Below are 17,648 nucleotides of genomic sequence, written 5' to 3'. Positions count from 1 at the left end.
GAGCAAGAGTGGGGTTTTACAGGCAGCCCTGTGGTCCATCTTTCCATGCTAGCGTCTCCATGGCCTGAGATCCTGTTAAAATGTGCTGCAGAAGAGCATCAGCCTGGCTGGTCCATGCGAGAGGGCAGGTACTGCTATTTTGGGAAGGCTCAGCCATGCCTTTGCCTTTGTGCTGGGCTCTGCAGAGCACCGGTCCCCTCCCAGAGCAGGGACGGGGCAGCAGTGGCTGCTCCCCACTGGCAAGGCAGTGCCGTTATTGCTGCCTTTGATGGGGAACCAGCTTGAACTTTCTCATGTGATGGCTTCTGCTCCTGCAAAAAGTGCCTCGGAAAATAGGCGAGAGGCCCACGCTGAGATGTGGCCTGCTTTTCCCGTCGCCGAGCCCACGTGCCGCTGCCCGTGGGCAGGGACAGGCAGGCCGTGGCACGCGCGGGGCCGGGGGTGAGTGAGAAGAGGAGCAGATGGCCTGTGTGGGATGTGAGCAGGGCCGGTGCTGCGCTCCAGGAGGGTTTCCAACCTGGCAGGCTCCTGGGGAGAGGCTCGAGAGGGGTCACCCTGGGAATGGCCCTGCTTATCGCACACCTGTATCTGTACAGTGCCTTGCACCCAGGGGAGCTGCTTGGCTATGGGGCTGGGGGGAGCTCTGTGGGGCTGGCTGAGGTTTGGGGGTGTGGGAGGGACCCTCTGCCCAGCCCTGGCAGGAGGAGGGCTGGATTTGTGCTAGCACAGCTGGACTGTGGGTGGGATAGGGCAGCACTGTGGCTCTGGACTTTGCATCTCCTTGGGACGTCTCTGGCTCCCCAAGGGTGCTGCTGGTCATCCATCCCTGGGGGATGAGGTACCAGGGACCTGAATGTTGGTGGGTGGGCAGGGGGGTGGAGGGACCCCACCCTCACCCCCTGCCGGTGTGGGTTGCATCACCGCATCCCGAGCTGGGCCCGCGCACTCTCCTTCCCCTGGCTCTCATCCCACCTTCGTTATCCGCCTTCTAGCAGCCACGTAATCTCCTTTTTCGCTTCCTTTGCAGCCTTTTGTCCGACACAAAGCCGGCTCCAGCAGGAAGAAGGGGCCGTGGGAGTGGGAAGCAGGTGGCTCTTCCTGCCCTGGCTCCTTAAACCCAGGCTGCAGCCCCCAAGCCGGGACACCTTGCAGGTGATGCAAGGGCTGGGGGTCAGCCGTGACCCCCCTGGGGTGGATATGGGGCCGGGCAGCGGGCACGCAGCTGGGCTCCCAGCTGCAGTGGGGCTGGCCATGGAGATGATGCTGCATTGCCTGGCCTTGGGCGGTGCTCCAGGAGCCCACGGGCACCTGCCGTGACCCAGCCCCACAGCTGGATGCTGCCCATGAGCTCCCCACCCTCAGTGGGGATTTGGGTGCCGGCTCTGGGTGTTGTGATGGAGATGGGGAGTTTCCCTGCAGTCACTGGTGCTTTAGGTGGTTTCATGGCAGAGAAACGCCCTGTCCTTGCGCAAGCGGCTCGTGGTGGGGCTCAGGCTCCGCAGGGACCCTGGGGCAGTGAGAGCTGGCCTGGATGGGAGCACCTGGTGGTCCCCAAGGCCTGGCAGGGATGGGGTTGGTGGCCTGCAGGCAGCGGCTGGGTGACAGGGGGCTCGGAGGAGGCAGCAGGCATTAGCAACCAGACCCAGGGGCTTGCTTTGGTGCAGGTCCAGGAGCCTGTTGGTGCTGTCACTGGCGCTGGGAGCGCCAGGGCTGGCCTCCCGGGGCTGGGGGCTGCAGAGGCGTGCCTGGAGGCCGGCTCCCGTGCCTCCATCTGTGCTGCTTCCAGCCCTGCCAAGAAACGTGAAATGGCACTTCTGCTCCGTGGCGGTGGCAGCCGTGGCCCGGGGGGCCTTGCCGAGTGCCAGCTCCCTGCTGCTGGCACCGCCGCTCCCTCTGAGCACCCGGCCTGGCGTGGGAGACCGGCAAAGGTCACCAACAAGGTCAGGGGTGTCCTCCTGCCAGGGTCGGGCAGCTCCTTTGCACGGGGGTTTTGGGGGAGCAGAGACACGCACCTGGGCTGGGTGCAGGCGGTGGGGATGGCCGTGCGTGCCGATGGTTGTGGTGGCACCGTCACCGCAGTGAGGAGGTGTTGGGGGACAAGGGACGGGAATCCTGCTCGGCAGCTGTGCTGCGGGTGACGGTGGACAGGGGACAGCAGCGTGTCCCTTGCCCTGTGCTGTCCCCGCAGGCAGTGATGTGGGAAGACGAGGCCGAAAAGCTGTCCCTCGAGGGGAAGCGCCTTTCCCAGTGAGGAAAGGCTCAAGCCTTCACAGGAGAGCCGGGGCCAGCCAGCCGGTTGTCACTAGTGGGATGAGTTTGTCTGTCTCAGCACAACAGCCTGGCTTTGGGAAGAGGGTGCTCCTGAGGGGGCTCCAAGTGTAAGTCGGGGCAGGTGGAAGGGGAGCGGGTGGCACTGTCCCCATCCCTCACGCGAGCTGCCCGGGGCACGCCCAGAGCACTGCCTGGGGCAGGGGCTTCACGGAGGGTCCCCTGCCCAGACCTGGGATGGGGGGTGGAGGGAGTAGGAGGGTCAGGGACCCCGTGGCAAGGGGGGTGAGCAGCCCTGCTGGGGTGTGAGGCTCCATCCCTGGCTGTCACCACATCTCTGTCACCATGACAACAGACAGGGAGGCAGGTGGGAGCAGGCTGGCATCCCTGGGGGGTGTGGGTGGGGGCCACAGGCACGGGCTGGCAGGACACCTGGGTCCCTCTTGGGCCTTGTGTGGTGGGGAGGGAGGCTGGGCAGGGCTCAGCCTGGGCACGGTGAGCTCCCCGCGTCCTGCTCTGCACCAAAACCCCCCGGGGGGGGCAGCTGGGTTCGGCCGGTGGGCGCGAGCACTGCAGCACGGCCGGGCAGCCCCTGTGCCGGGCGGTTTGGCACGGCGAGGAGCTGGCTGAGCCGAGCGGTTGAGTCACGCTGCTGCCCAGAGCGGTGCCAGGCGGGGCTGCTCGGCGGGGTCTGCGCGCCCAGGCCACCGCGGGGCTGGTGGCCTCCTGCGGGTGGCAGAGACCCAAGGCGGGGGGGATGAAGGGTAGGGCTGTGCCCCAGCACGGAGTGGCACCCTCCCCATGTCCCTCCAGCACAGGGGATGTGTCCCCTGCCCCGGGTACCCTCAGCACCTTTGGGGACAGAGGGGAGCGGGTGGCTGCGGGTCCCTCTGTAGCTGTCCCCGTCCCCAGATGGCTGCTGGGCCCCAGGGAATGAGGCGAGCAGTCTCGGGGAGCACGGGCACCCCCCGCCCTCCCCAGCCGACTCGTGCCAGCAGCTCTTGGCACACAGGCAGTGTGTTCCTGGCAGCCAGGCCCTCTCCCATCTGGTATTTATCTCCTTCCCGAAATCCCTCCTGCTGTGGGGGGGATGCCCAGCTCCAGGGGGGTACCCAGGCCCCACTGCTCACTCTGCAGCGCGGCTGTCGCCGTGCTGATGTGGGGAAGAAGCTGGGCTGAAAGATGGGGGTGGGGAGAGGAGGGAAACCCCCACCCCAAAAATGCATGTGGGTCCCAGGAGGTTTCTCTGGGTTCTCTGGGGCACGGCAGCTGGCTGCAGGCCCTGGGGGCCACACCACAGGGGCACCTTTGCCCCAAGCTCCCAGCCCAAACTGGTAGCAATGGGGGTCACTGCCCCAGGGAGGGGGCACGTCATCCCCCTCCCTCCCCCCCCCCCCCGCCATGCTGCTGTCTGGCTGCCAGAGCCCTGCCAGCGCTGCCCCCCCAAACCCTGGGTGCCCCAAAGCCGCAGGAGCCGGGAGAGCCCGTGCGTTGCCTGGGCAACCGCAGCCCGGCAGGGATGCGGAGCGGTCCAGGGCAGCAGTTGCCATGGAGACCGGAGGAGCACGATCGCCTTGGCAACAGTCCTGTTCCCCCCCCTCCCTTCGGGGCTGTATCCAGAGGAGGTGCACGCCAGCTGGGGGTCCCCTGCTCACCACCCACCGGTGTGTGTGTGCCCAGGCCAGCTCCCTGGGTGGGGAGGGAGGTGACGGTGCCCCCGCCGGGGACAGCCCCAGCTGCGAGCGCATCCCCCGACTTCACGGTGCGAAGGAAGAGGCCAGGCTGAGCTCCACTCCTTGGCTTTATCACTCCACACACCACTGCAAGCTGCTCCTGCAGCCGATCCTGGCCAGGAGGTGGGCAGGAAAGCTGGGCACAGCAGGGACCAGGGGCACGGGCAGGCCCCAGGGCTGTCCTTTCCCTCCAGGAGAGTGGGGACCCTGCGGAGAGGGACGGAGGGACACTGTCCCCCTCCCCGGGTGGCAGAGCAGCTGGCAAAGGGGCGTACTTCATTGCTGCCAGCCCCTGGGTGCCCCTACATGGTCTGGGCAGTGGCTGTAGGCACACGGATTGGAGGGGGGTGACAATGGTGGCACCAAGGTCACCACTGTGGTGGCTCAGTGGGGGATTGGGTCTCTGTCACCCCACCCTGGCAGCTGTGTCCTGCAAGCCCTGGTCTTGCCCCCGCCATCCTCCCCACGGACAAAGCCACGCTCTGGAAAAGCCAAACAGAGGAAAAGTCCTGCGTGGCTTTGGGGGGGGTCAGGGCTGGGAGAGGGGCACGGGTCAAACAGCCACTTGCCAGAGAAACACCCTGGTGTGAGGCCGGGGACTCGGCTCAGGCACTGAGTACGTTTCCCCCAAGCCTTCATGTTTGGGGAAAGGGGTCCCTCTGGCAGACAAAGGAAGGATGAAGAGGCTGTAACTCCCCCCCTCCCAAATCCAGATGTGAGGCACACCAGGACCCTTCCCTCCTAACAGGAATCACTCAGCTGCACGTGAGGGGACACCTGAGATTTCTGCAGGCTCCAGATTTGGCTTGGTTCACTCTGCCCCTCCCTGGGCCCCCCACCCGGGTGCTCTCAGGCCTGGTAGAGGGGCACCACGCGATCGATGGGCCCCCGGCAGATGGGGCAGAGGCGGGCAGGCAAGGCCTGGAAGCAGCGGAAGCAGCAGCAGATGTGGCCGCAGCCCAAGAGGACGCACTCGCGGGGCCGCGTCAGGCAGATCACGCAGGAGTCCTCAGGACCTCCGGCCTCCTCACCATCCAGCTCCTTGTCCTCACGCTGCTGCTTGAGGCGGGCGCGCCGGTAGGCACGGCACAGGGCGTGCAGGAGGACAGCCAGGCCTGCCACAGCACACAGCACAGCCGCACCCTTCCAGAGCCCACTGGCCGACTCCAGCTCCGCCAGCACCGTCTGCCAGTCCCCCAGGCACAGGAAATACTTGCCCCCCCGGGCCGGCGGCTGGAGGTGCAGGGAGCCGTCGGGGTGCAGGGCCAGCTCCCCGATGCCTGTCAGCCCGGCCCCCACCCGCAGCATCTCCTCCGTCTCCAGGATGCCCTTGGGCTTCTCCCCGCTCAAGTACTGGCCCAGCAGGTCGCGGAAGCCGTGGGCTGGCTGCTGGAACCGCTCGTACACTGTCTCCAGAGGCAGGCAGATGGCTTGGAGTGGGCTCTCCACGCTCACCTGCGTCACCGCCTCGGCGTCTGGTGAGGCCAGCAAGAAGGGGACGGTGTAGACCTGCTCCGAGAGCACCCGCTCGCTCTCGCTCCTGTAAGCGGAGAGTGCAGCGCTGGGATATGGACAACGCAGAGGAACTTTGAGCTCCGGGGGCAGACCCAAGGGTAGGGACTAGAGCCTTTAACCGAGCTGCCTTCTGCCTCTCAAGTGGCCCCAGAGGACAGGGGTCTGGACCCACTGGTGCAAGCCCACCCCTGCTGTCCCCTCCCATCACTCACCAGCTCCGGGCCAAGCTGTTCCAGATCAGCCGATGCTCTTTCAGAAGCAGTTTCTGAATCACGCCCTGCAGCCCCTCATGGTAATGGCTGGTCAGCGCAGCCTTGGCTGGCAGCACTATGCCTAAGGACCAAGGGATGCATCACAGCCAAAGGAGGAGAGCCTGACCCCAGTCCCCGGTGTGGGGCCACAGGATCTCCTTACCTTCCAGGGCAACGTAAGGAAGGCATCTCCCATCAGCCACAGACACCAGTGCTGGTAAATCGTCATCAACCTGGAGCTTTGGGGCCTCCTGGAAGAGCAGGGACTGAGCATGAACACGGGCAGTGGCAGACAGGCTGGCAGGCAGAGGGTGGGTCATGCATGGCTTTGTGGGGATCTCTGGCAGGATGTGACCTGCCTGGTCCTGGGCACCGTGATATCGGTAGAGGATGTAGCAGGCTGCAGTCGTCAGCGAGGTGCACCCAAAGCAAAGGCTCTGGGCCAGGCAGTGCAGGGCAGCGGGGAAAGGACAGTGAGGAGGCGAGAGTATCTGAGGGACAGGGCTACCTGTATGCGTGCCACCACTCTGGCCTTCTTCCTGTACAGGTAGTAGAAGAGGCCGGAGAAGGCGAGGCTGGAGCCCAGACAGAGCAGCTCCCCAGGCGTGATGGGTGGTGCGTCCATGGTGCCAGGCTCGGGCAGCAGGCCTGCAAGGTGAGCATGTTGGATGGGGCTGTGTCAGCCCAGCGGCAGGGACGTCCCACTGCCCCTATCCCCAGGGCACTGCTGCCCTAGGGCCAAGCCTGCCGGTGGCAGTTCAGCTCCAGCACCCGCAGGTGCCCGGCAGCCCCGGCCCGACCCAGCACCCCTTGCACAGCCCGGGTCCAGAGGCGCCCGTCTTGCCCTGCACCCAGGGTCGGCCCAAGGCCCAGCACTGGTAACCCACTCCGGGCCCTGCACCCAGGGTCCCCCCTAGGCCCGGCACCCCCACTCCGGGCCCAGAACCCCCGACCCGGCCCGGCCCCAGCCCCCAGCTCGGACCCCGGCCCGGACCCCCCCCGCCGCCGCCGCTGCTGCCGCTGCCGCTCACCCCGGCCCCGCTGCCCCCGGTGCCCCCCGAGGCGGCGTTGCCCAGGCCCCGCCGCGCTGCCTGCTGGGAAATGTAGTGCGGCCCCGCGGCGCGGCGGCGGACGGGCGGCGCCCGGAGCTACCGCTCCCAGCGTGCCCCGCGCCGGACTACAGCTCCCGTCGGGCCTTGCGCCCGCCGCCGGCAGGGCCGCAGCTCCCGGCGGCCTTTGCGAGCCCCCCGTGCCCGCGGCGGTCCTGGCGCAGAGCGGGGGCGTGGGGGGGGGACCCCGGTGCGGGGCTGGGGGCGGGCGTGGGAGGGGGCTCGGCCACGGCCTGGCCCCGGGACAGGGTGGGCTCACCCGTGCTGGCCCCCCCGGCCTGGGCGGCAACGGGACCCCTTGGCTGGCCTTCCCACCGGGGAGACCCGCGCCCCGCTGGGGCTGGGCCGGGGCTGCGGGGCTGCTCCAGCCCGGCTTTTGCCTCCCCGGCCTCACCCAGAGCCGCCCCCCGGTGTCCCGCAGCCACCCCGCTGGGTGCCAGCTGGCGGCGCAGCCCCCCGACCCTGCCTGGGGTGCCAGGGCCGAGGCTCAGCCCCGCGGCTGCCATTCTCCTTCCCCGCATGTCTGCTCCCCTCCCTCCATCCCTCCAGACCTCTCCTGCTCCCATCCCTCGGGATGTCTCGTCTTCCCTGTATCCCCCACCTTTTGAGTCACCCTCCCGTGCCAGATCCCACCTCTGCGCCCCCCCCCGACACTATGAAGGACCCGGAGCCACTGGAGTTAAGTGGAAACTGCTTTTAATTGTGAAATAAATTCAGCGACAGCCACCCACAGCTGAAGGCACCAGAGTCCCTGCCGCTGCCCGCTGGTCCCAGCAGAGGTGGATGGGGAAGCCAAGCCGGATCGGGAGGGAGCAAGGGAAGAGTGGAGCCAGGCGGCCCCTGGCCTCCATCTCCGGCAGGTTGGGGGGCAGGAGCAGGGCGGGGGCTCGGCTCTAGTGCTCTCCCTGGGACCCCGCTGAAGTGCCCACCCCAGGGTGGATACGGCGCTGGGAGGGCTAAGCTGTGCCCATCTCTAGCACGTCGGGGTTGGGGGGCAGAGCTGTGTTTTGGGGGTGCTACGGCTTCTCTGCTGGCCGTGCTCGGCCCCAGGCTGTGGATGGGGACTGCAGTGGGTGCCCGGTGTGGGGCTGTGTGTGCTGTGGGGGGGCAGAGGTGGGGCGAGGCGGCGTGCGGTGCGTGCACGGGGGGACCGCGACGGAGGGTGTCCTAGGGGGTGGCCCCGCTCTCTGCCTGTGGGCCAGCTCTGGTAGCTAGCGAGGGCTGAGGGCACAGCCGGGCATCGTCCCCTCTGTCCCCAGCACCCTCCCCGTCCCTACCACACCTCACAGTGCTTGCCGGGGTTCATGGGGGAGCCCAGGGGGCAGCCGAAATGCTCGACAAAGTCCCGGGAGTTGCTGAGGGTGCCGACGACACGGTACTTGTCGGGGCTGTGGGGGTCAGTCACCAGCCCTTCGTGGGAGCTCTCGGGCGTCCGGACAGAGCACCACACCTGCCCGAGCGGGAATAGCCTCAGGGATGGGGCGTCTGTGGCATGGCTCCGGAGGGCTGGGGAGGGATGGGGAACCCACCAGCCTGCTCCACCCTACCTGCGCGAAGCCCACGAAGAAGAGCTGGTGGTTGGTGAGCCCCAGGGCCGGCAGGCGCTTCTCCTCCCCGTTCTTCTGCAGCCAGGACTTGTACGCCTGCAGGAGAGGTGCCCTGAAGCCCTGGGGAGGGACACGCAAGCACGGGGGGGGTCTGAATGCCCCCGGGGTGGTGGCACTCACGTTGTAGGCTGCCTTGAGCCCGCCGTTGTCGGCGATGTTCTCGCCCAGCGTCTGCCGGCCATTGACCTTCTCGCGGTGGACGGTGTAGTGGCCGTACTGCTCCGTCATGCACGCTGTGTGGTTCTTGAAGGCTTCCAGGGAGGAGTTCTGCCACCACGGCCGCAGGTTGCCCTCCTTGTCGTACTCCCGCCCTGTGGGACCGAGCCGTGGGGCAGGGTGGGACCGGAGGGCGCTGGCCCCTTGCAGAGCCCCCACTGCAGGGTGTCCCGAAGCAGGGTGGGGTGCGGTGGGGACAGCCCCAGGGGACACTGGGGGACCTGGTGCCTTGGGTCCATGCCCAGGGGAGATGGTGTCCCCTAGCTCCTGCTCTGGGCGGGCTCTGGCTGTATCTCAGCCGTGCGCTTGTGTCCCCAGACATCCCCCAGTGCTTCCCCACTACCCCAAGCCGGATTTGTCACCCCCAAATTCCCCATTGACCCCATCTCGGCTCCAAGGCTGTGGTGAAGGCGCAAAGCAGAGCAGATGCGAGAGGGACCCGTCCCGTGCCCCGCGGGGAGGAGGATGAGGAGCGGGCCGGGGCTGCAGACACTGTGTCCTCACCAAGCGGATGGAGCGAAAGCTGCACAGAGAAGCCGGGGGAGGTATCAGCGGGTGCCACCTGGGGAGACAGGACGATAGAAGGGGGGTGGCTGGGGGGGGGGAACGAGCACGAGCACGCATGATGCAATGGATGGCAAAGCAGGACCCCTGCGCGCCCGTGGCACCCCCTCCCCACTCTGAGGGCAGGGGGGCGAGTGGGGGGCTGGGGGGGGACAGGAAGGTGATGGGGGCCAGGGCTGGCACTGCCAGCGGGCTCTCACCTTGGTCATCGAACGCGTGGGTCAGCTCGTGCCCCATCACCACGCCAATGCCGCCGAAATTAAGGGCTCTGCAGGGCCGCAAGAGAGAGACAGGTAAGTGCAGGGGGATGATGCCGTCGCAGCCAGCCCCCAGCCCGGGCACCCCCTCCGCAGCCTGGGCACCCCGTCTGTGTCCAGGGCACCCAGCGAGACTCTGCTCTGGTGGGCACCCAGCCGGGAATGAGCCCCGTTGGGGACGCTGGTGGTCCCACGGGGACTTTGCAGGCTGCCTTGGCTGCAGGGTGTAAAGCCTCAAGGCACCCTCAAGCCCCCCAGGGCTTTGCTTTGTGACTGGGGGGGGCTCTGTGGGGTGCTGGCTCTGACCCAGCCCGTGCCCCCCCCCACCCAGGAGTTGCCCCCCCATCCCCGTGCCAGGCTCACTTGGGGTGGTTGCGGGCGTAGAAGGGAGCCTGCAGGATGCCAGCAGGGAAGACGATCCCATTCTTGGTGGGCAGGTAGTAGGCGTTGACGGTCTGCGGGGTCATGCTCCACCTGGAGCAGGGAGGGGGGACAGGGATGTGTCCCCTCTCCCCCCACCTTGGCACCCTCCTGTGCTGTCTCCCACCGTGGGTCCCCTGTACTGCCCTGCCTGGGGCTGGCACCGCTGCCCCCAGCCCCATGAGCAAGGGACTCTGTCCCAGGGACAAGCCAGAGCCACCATGGGTGACTTCCAACGCTGTGCTACCCCATGGGGGGACCTTCACCCCAGTGAATCAGTGCCACCCAGGCCATGCTGGGGACAGTGCTGTGACACCATGCTGGTATGACAACCTCCGCCCCCCCAGACCCTCCCCCTTACTGGTCGCGGTTGGGGGGTTTCCGGAGCTGGTCGGCCATCACTTTGGCAGAGAAGTTGTAGAAGTTGAGCATGTTCTGGAAGAAGGAGTCCTCCGAGACCTCATACTGGTGAGGAAGAGGAGGGATGAGGAGGGGTCCGCTGAGGTGGTCCCCCCCACCCTGGGTAGGATGTGCTCGGTACTGGGGTGGCTCCGCGTAACCCCATCCCAAATGGGTCCCCCAAACAGGGACATCGCCCCACCATGGGGCTCCCCACGGCTTGGCATGAGCAGGGACCAGACCCCCTCCCCATGAGCCGGGTGCCCCCCTACCCCATCATAGACATCGTCCAGCTCCTTGTTGTCCAGGATGAAGTCGGGGAAGCCGATCATGTCGTAGATGGCATCCGCCTGCGTGGGGAGAGGTCCCGGCAGTGAAATGGGGTCGGGGGCCTTACCAGGACGGGGGGAGGTCTTCCACCCGCTGCCGTCCCTGGGGTCACCTTCTCCTTTGCAGCCTGCCTGGTCTTCTCGTCCATCCAGTCCAGCTGGTCCAGGGACACCTCGAAGGCCGCCCGGATCTCGCTGATCATCTCCTCAGCCTGGGGAAGGGAAGGAATGAAGCCCCCTGCCCCGCACAGCCCCTCGGGCAGGGACACGGTGGGCAGGATGCGACTTCCCCAGGGCTGGGGGTCCCATTTCCCTGCTCCCCACCTTCCTGCCCTGGGGTTTGGGGGAAGAAAGGGGGGATTCCCCTGGATAGTAATGGTAGGGGGGGACGGGGGCAGAAGTGTCCTCACAATGGCCTTGCTGTCCCGGTCGAAGGTGGCTTTGACGAAGAGAGCGCCCAGGGCGAAGCCCAGCGTGTCGTCCGTGTTGGAGATGCAGGTTTGCCAGCGGGGTGTGCAGGACTGTGGGAGCGAGACGGGGGTCTGTGAGACCCCCAGCCCCCTCCCCTGCTCCCCTCACTTCCCCCAGCCCGGCTCTGCCCCCTCCCCAGGGGGGAGATGCTCAGCAGCTGAACCCCCATCCCAAAAGATGATCCCTGGGTTCCCTCTGCAGCATCCAGGGCTCGGCATCCCAAGGGCATCCCAAGGGCAGAGGTGTTCCTGGCTGCTTCCAGGCTAGGGGCAGAGGGGACTGGTCCAAGAGCCCCCTGTTACCTTCCTGGTGCCGTAGAGGGTCTCCAGCAGCCTCTCCTGGGCCGTCTCGAAGCGCTGGTCCAGGCTGGAGGCCGTCTTCTGCACCAGGTTCCAGATCAAGTAGTTGTTCAGGATGCTGCGGGGGCAGAGAGGTGCCATGGCTTGCACAGGCACGGTCCATGGGGGATGCCCCAGCCATCGGCGAGCCCAAAACATGCCCCCGCCATAGGGGCAGCCCTTAATGGGGCACGGCGGGGGGCTCACAGGCGCCTCACCTCCTGTCAGTGCCATTGATGAGGTCGGAGACCTGCTGGAGGTAGGAGTCCCCGTACACCACCACGGGCTCCGTGTCGGCCAGCTCCAGCGGCGCCAGGGCATAGGACAGGTAATCCAGCCAGTCGATGCTGGGGGCCAGGGTCTGGGGGGGGGACACAGTGCTTGGCACAGCTCTGCCCCATCCTGCCTGGCATGGGAGGATCCCCCGGGGCAGGGGCTGTGCTTCCTGGGAGGGTCCCAAGGTCCCTCAGAACCCCAGATCTCTTCGCTGCCCCAAAACCTTTCTGTGGCTCCCTGCTGCTCTCAATGCTGCAGGACAAGGAGGGGACCCCAGGACCCCCCCCATGTGGGGTGGCAGCTCCCCCCAAATCCTAACGACCGGGGTGATGAGCACCTACTCCAGCACCTAGTGCATGTCCCAGAATGGATGGGGCTGCCCGGGGTGTCCTTGGGGGTGGCAGCAGTGGGCACAGACCCCTCGGCGCCCCGCTGGACAAACCCCCCTTGAGTCCCCAGAGCGTTTCCCCAGGCTGTGCCATGCCGTGCCCACCTGCAGCTCAGCGATGCTCATCTTGTGGTAGATCTTCTCATCGTCCCGCCGCTCAGCCTGGGGCACGGTGATGTTGGCCAGCTGGGTTTCGAAGTCCAGCACCTGCTGCATCTGGAGGCGGGTGGGCTCTGGGGCCCCCCCCAGCAGTGTGCCCAGCTCCACCATGTAGTCCAGGTACGCTGCCAGGACCTGGCAGGAACCCCAAGCCCTGGCTCAGCCCTGGCCGCAGCTCATCCCTCCTCCCCGGGGGGCTCAGAGCCGCTGCCTGGGCACCGTGCCACCCGATGGGCAGGGTGTGGGTGCCAGATGCGCCCCCGCACTGCTCGCACCCCATCGCCGTGGGTTTCCCCCGGTTGCTGCTGGCAGGGTGCCCGGCGCCCAGCCTCACCCTCTCGTTGGCGGTCTTGTTCAGGTAGTAATCCCGGGATGGGAGGAAAAGCCCCGACTGGTCCACCTGGGAGGAGAGAGGGGCAGCATGGGCAGCCTGGTGCTCGCCGGTGCCCCTCCGGTGCCCACCACCCCTCGGTGACAAAGTGCCAACCTGGATGATGTTGCTGTTGGAGCTCTTGGAGTCTGCACCCACGTACACCGTGAAGAAGGGGGTCGCCCGGTATGTGCCTGACACCATCTTGAGGACCTCCACGAAGCTGGTCTGGTTCCAGGAGCCGGTGATGTTCCACCCCCCGATCTGCTGGCAGACGGACCCGGTGCCTCAAGGAGGGATAGGGTCTGTCCCGGAGGGCTGCCCCCTCCCCAGGAATGTGAAGAACCGAGCAGGAGATGCGCTGGGCTGAGACCCGACAGCTCGACTCATGTGTGGATGGCCGCCCACCTTGTCAATGAGCTCCATGAGGGGCTGGGAGCCCAGCTCCTCTATCCTCTGCTCCTTGAGGCAGGACAGGTAGTACCGCTGCGTCTTCCGCTCTGCCTCGCTGCTGGAGTTGAAGGTGGCGTTCTCTGTGGGAGGCTGCAGGTCAGCCCTGGGGATGACGGGGCTCTGCCCGCCTGCACCTGCAGGTCACCCCCACTCCGTGGCTGTGAACCTCCCCAGTGCCCACCTAGGAGATGCTTCATGATGGCCTGGTTCTGGTCCCAGATGCTGTTGAAGGTGCTCCACTTGGAGCGCCCATTGGGCAGCGGGTTCCTTTTGATCCAGCCCCCGCACGAGTACTGGTAGAAGTCCTGGCACGGGTCCGTCTCTGCGTCCAGGGCCTCCAGGATCTTGCTGGCCACCCGGATGCAGGCGTCTGTCAGGCACGTGCTGTGAGAGGGATCTGGCAGGGAAGGCATGCCCAGGGCTGTGCGCATGTGCCAGGGGAAACTGAGGCACGGGCCAAGCCCTGCCTGCACCCTGGGGCGGGCAGAGCACCCAGAGCAGGAGCCCTGGGCTGACCCGTCCCTCCCCATCCTGCCATGTCCCCCCTGGGTGGGGGAACTCCACCGCCGCTGCGGCGGGGCCGTGGGACCCCTCCTTACCTCTGCGGTACTGGATGGCCAGGGCGACGACGGCGACGCTGAGCAGCAGGGCCAGGGAGACGGCGATGGCGCAGAGCACCAGCTCGAGCTGGCTGCGCGAGGCCAGGCGGCTCAGCAGCGGCCCCGGCCCCTTCCGAAACCCCACCTGGGCAGGGGCAGAACGGGCCATCGCACCGCGGGGGGACCGAACCCCGCCGCTCCCCGGTGCCTGGCTCGGCTGTGAGATGAGGTGGGGATCGGGGCATCCCTCCGCGGGTGCCCAGGGCACCAGCCCCGCAAGCCGGCGGTGGGTGCTGGCAGCCCCCCAGCCGCAAGGAAGGATGGTGGCCCGGGGAACACTCTGTGCCGCATTTGGCTGCCTCCCAGCACGTCCCTGGGGACGGCCAGGGCTGGCTGGGCTCCTGGCCCTGCTCCCGCTGCCCACCCGGCTGCGGGCAGGCTCCGGCTGAGGGCAAGGAGGGGAGCCGGGGAGGATGGAGAGGGGAAGGATGGAGGGGCCGGGGCAGACCTCACCTCCACGCTGTCGGGAGACGCGCTGCCGTCCCCTGCCGGCTCCGGCCCCTCGTCGTCCTGTAGCGTGGCACGCTTGTAGTCAGGCATCTGCTGAGGGAGGGAGCGGGCTGGGATAGGGGGGTGGGGGTGGTTGCCCCCCGCCCTGCCGTGCCCTCTGGCTCTTACCGCAAGGACAGTGCCCACTCAGCAGGTTCACGGGGGGCCGGGGCAGCCCCTGACCCCCCTCAGTGCGCCTGGGCCACTCCCAGAAGCTGTCCCCAGCCCCGGGGAGCACGGGAGAGCTGCTGGTGGGGGGCTCAGGGGCTCACACCAGAGCATCCCTCTGCGTCGCCATGGCAGCCATGGCATCAGCCCTGCTGACAGGTGCCACATCGCCACGGAGACGTGGTCCTTGTTGCCAGGCAACCTCTGCTTAGTGCTGCTGCCTCGCCCCTCCTTCCCCGCCTGGAACTTTCCATGCAAATGTGCACCAGTCCGAAACATCTGGAAGTGCCTCCCCCTCCCATCCTGGTCCTGGGGGTGCCCGGGGTGCAGGGCTATGCCCATGTGGGCAGAGCATGAAAGGGGAGAGGGGGCACTATGGGGGGTGTCAGCTGGTGGGGCAGGACTCCCTCACTCCTGGCCTTGCGGGGCAGCCCAGCAGGGGCTGCTTGCACCGACTCAGCCATGAGGACTCAGACAAGAGAGAGGTGTTGGAGCTGAGACAGCAGCTTTGGAGGGGGGGATGAGCTGGAAAAAAAAGCTGGAGGCTTTGTTGGAAGAGAATCAGCAATGCTGCTGGTTGCGAGCCATCCTTAGGCTTCAGAGTTAACGCCCAGCTGGGTTGCAGCTCACCCTCCCGCCTGTGCTGCAGACTAAGGTGGCTGCCCCGGGGCTGCCTGCAGGGCTGGGGGTGTTGGGGGCCGGGAAGGAGCCGGGGTGGGAAGGATGACAGGCAGGGGGTGAAGCAGAGCAAGTGCCCCATGCCCTCCTCTGCCCACTGCCACACCGCTGGGACGGGGAGGGGGCTTCGCCAAGGGCTGCTGCATCAGGAGGGCGCAGGGCTGACAGCTGGCAGGAGCCCCCCCGCCGGGGCGGGTTCCCGGGAGCCGCCGGCGTTAGGAGGGACGGCTCGGCATCCTGTGGGAGCTCGGCCAGCCGGGCACCCCCACCGCCCCGGCTCCCCCGACACGCTCCCCTCCCCTCCCTGGTGGTCCTCGTCCCCCTGGGTGCCAGCCGGCAGCACCCCCTCCCCGGCACCTTCTGGCACCCTCGAGGCAGGAGCAGGACCTGGTCCTGGGGCTCCTCCTGCCCCCTCCGTGGGGCTGAGACCCGCGGGGACAGGGGCCCCTGCTCCCTCCAGGGGTGCTGCCTTGGGGGGCACCCTGCGAGCAGCGTCACTGTGCCCCAGGTGGGCTCCATGCCTCGGCAGAGCAGGGTCTGTCGGGCCGTCTCCAAACCGCCTCAGCTCCCTCTGCCCCGCCCCAGGCAGGGGTTTGGGGGAGCCCTTCCTCCCCCTTCTCTCCCCCGCCGTGGGGGACGGGGACCCTCCAGCCACACACTTCCCCCGGCCCCACGCAGCCCCCGGCATCCCCAGGCTCTCGCCTCCCGGGTGTCCCCCAGCTCCTCCATCCCTTCCTCTCGCAGGGTCCCGCAGCCCCCCCAGCCCTTCCAGCTCCTTGAGCCCCTCCAGCTCTCCTCTGCCCCGGTCCCCTCCTGTCCCCCTCGCCGGCCCCCCCCGCCCCCCGAGTCGGGGCCCCCCGTCCCCCCCTTCCTCCTGCCCCACTCACTGCCCTGCCCCGCCGCCAGCTCCGGGCACTCACGGCGTGTCCAAGCTCCTGGAGGGCCACGTTCATCCTGGCCATCCCGGGCCGCCTCCCGCCTAGCTCCGCTCCCCGCCCGGGCCGCGCCGGGCCCCCGCCGCCGCCGCCGCAGCGCCGCCTGCCTTCGCTGCCGCCATGGCCCGCACCGGACGCCGCGCCGCCGCCGGGACCGGGACCGCGACCGGGCAGGGATGGGGCTGCGGGGATTGGTACCGGCTGGGGGCGACCCGCAGGCACGGGGCGGGGGCGGCTGGGGCCGGCGCCTCGGGGGGTGGCTGGAGCGGGGGCACCGGTGCCCAGCCCGGTCGCACCGCACCGCTCCGCTCCACCCGGCCCGGCCCCGCCGCCAAGGTGACCGCCGTGCGGGCGGGAGGAGCCCCGCACTGGTACCCGCACAGGAGCCGCACCGGCACCGGCACCGGTGCCCGCACGGGGAGCCGCACCCGCACCGGCACCCTCGGGAGTGACGGGGGCGCACCAGCACCGGTACGGGGAGCAGCACCCGGGCTCACACCAGGGCACCCGCAACGGGCACCAGCACACTGACACACGTACCAGCACTGGGCTTCAGCACCCGGGAAGGCCCACTGGCACCGCACAGCACCGGGTACCGGCAGCGGCAGCGGGGTGGTGACAGTGCACAGCCGCAGCAGCACCAGCACACCCTGCTCGGTACCCGGGCACACAACCCGACGAACCAGCGCACGCCCGGGTGGATGCACACACACACGCACACACGCTGACTGACACCTCCACCCAGTACACCGAGGCACCCTGAGCTCACACACAGGCCCATGCCACCGCGCACGGTGTGACACAGTCGGATGCACACAGGTGTGGCACAGCCGTGGTCACCGCTGCGGTGGTGACCGAGGGGGAGGCCGTGGCCCTGTGCACAGCCTCACACCCTGCCTCAACACCTCCCGGCCCTGTGCCACTGTCTGCCCGGGACAGGGTGTCACCGCAGGTCACCCGCCCGGTGCCCGGGGTGCTGCCAGGGGGGCAGCAGTGTGCGGGTGCAGGTACTCGGTTAGGGTCCCCCCTACCCTCCGGGGTGCAGGGCACACAGTGGCTGTGTGGGTGCCTGGGTGTGCACAGCAGTGACGCCTTGAGAAATGTTGGGGGGGAGTCGCCTGGCACCGCACCCGCTGCCCGGGGGTTCCCCGGTGAGCACAGCCCGGGGTGCTGCCCGGGGCGGGGGGAAGGTGCCCCCGGAGTGCCCGGTGGGGCTGGGCCAGGCAGTGCCGCCTGCCTGAGCTGCGGGGCCGGGGGCAGAGAGTGGCACACGCGTGCGGGAGGTGCGTGTGTGAGCACGGGCGGAGGGACACTGGGCTGCCCGCGGGGGTCCGTGGCGTGTCGGGGCCCCGCCGAGCCCCGGGCAATGCCGCCTCACTGGCCCGGCTCCGGCGGCACGAGCGCCCCGTGCCAGGGTGGCGGAGCTCCGGGTCCCTGTCCCCGGCAGCGCCGGAGCCCCGGGACAGGCCACGCCCGCTCCCGCCGCTGCCGCAGCCGCTGCCGGTGCTCGGCTCTGCGCAGCGCCGCGGCACGTGGGGCCGCCCCGCCCCTCGCCCCGCCCCCGGCGCGCGGCCGTGTCGTCACGGCGGCGCGGGG

The 17,648-nt window shown here is 68.4% G+C and overlaps 2 protein-coding genes across 2 annotated transcripts; both read right to left on the bottom strand.

Moving 5' to 3' along the window:
- Positions 1–4,051: 4,051 nt before the first annotated feature.
- Positions 4,052–6,875, bottom strand: LOC137666527 (mitochondrial ubiquitin ligase activator of nfkb 1-A-like). The gene is made up of 5 exons (XM_068406607.1): positions 6,799–6,875; positions 6,276–6,415; positions 5,931–6,018; positions 5,729–5,849; positions 4,052–5,541 (listed from the first exon to the last, which is right to left on the bottom strand). Exons 2-5 carry the CDS (start codon positions 6,390–6,392, stop codon positions 4,851–4,853), a joined length of 1,017 nt encoding a protein of 338 aa, XP_068262708.1. The 5' UTR covers positions 6,393–6,415; positions 6,799–6,875; the 3' UTR covers positions 4,052–4,850.
- A 791-nt stretch (positions 6,876–7,666) lies between these two features.
- On the bottom strand, positions 7,667–16,079 carry ECE2 (endothelin converting enzyme 2). The gene is made up of 19 exons (XM_068406519.1): positions 16,038–16,079; positions 14,236–14,322; positions 13,723–13,867; positions 13,305–13,520; positions 13,079–13,203; positions 12,788–12,934; positions 12,635–12,700; positions 12,247–12,435; positions 11,696–11,838; positions 11,442–11,556; positions 11,079–11,189; positions 10,782–10,880; positions 10,612–10,689; positions 10,302–10,405; positions 9,884–9,994; positions 9,464–9,531; positions 8,604–8,794; positions 8,424–8,519; positions 7,667–8,326 (listed from the first exon to the last, which is right to left on the bottom strand). Exons 1-19 carry the CDS (start codon positions 16,077–16,079, stop codon positions 8,150–8,152), a joined length of 2,310 nt encoding a protein of 769 aa, XP_068262620.1. The 3' UTR covers positions 7,667–8,149.
- Positions 16,080–17,648: the final 1,569 nt, after the last annotated feature.

The sequence above is a fragment of the Nyctibius grandis genome, chromosome 8 (assembly GCF_013368605.1).
Source record: "Nyctibius grandis isolate bNycGra1 chromosome 8, bNycGra1.pri, whole genome shotgun sequence".
In the NCBI taxonomy this organism is placed as follows: Eukaryota; Metazoa; Chordata; class Aves; order Nyctibiiformes; family Nyctibiidae; genus Nyctibius; species Nyctibius grandis.
Note: the sequence above shows the minus strand (reverse complement) of the source record. Positions and strands in the feature narration are given on the sequence as shown.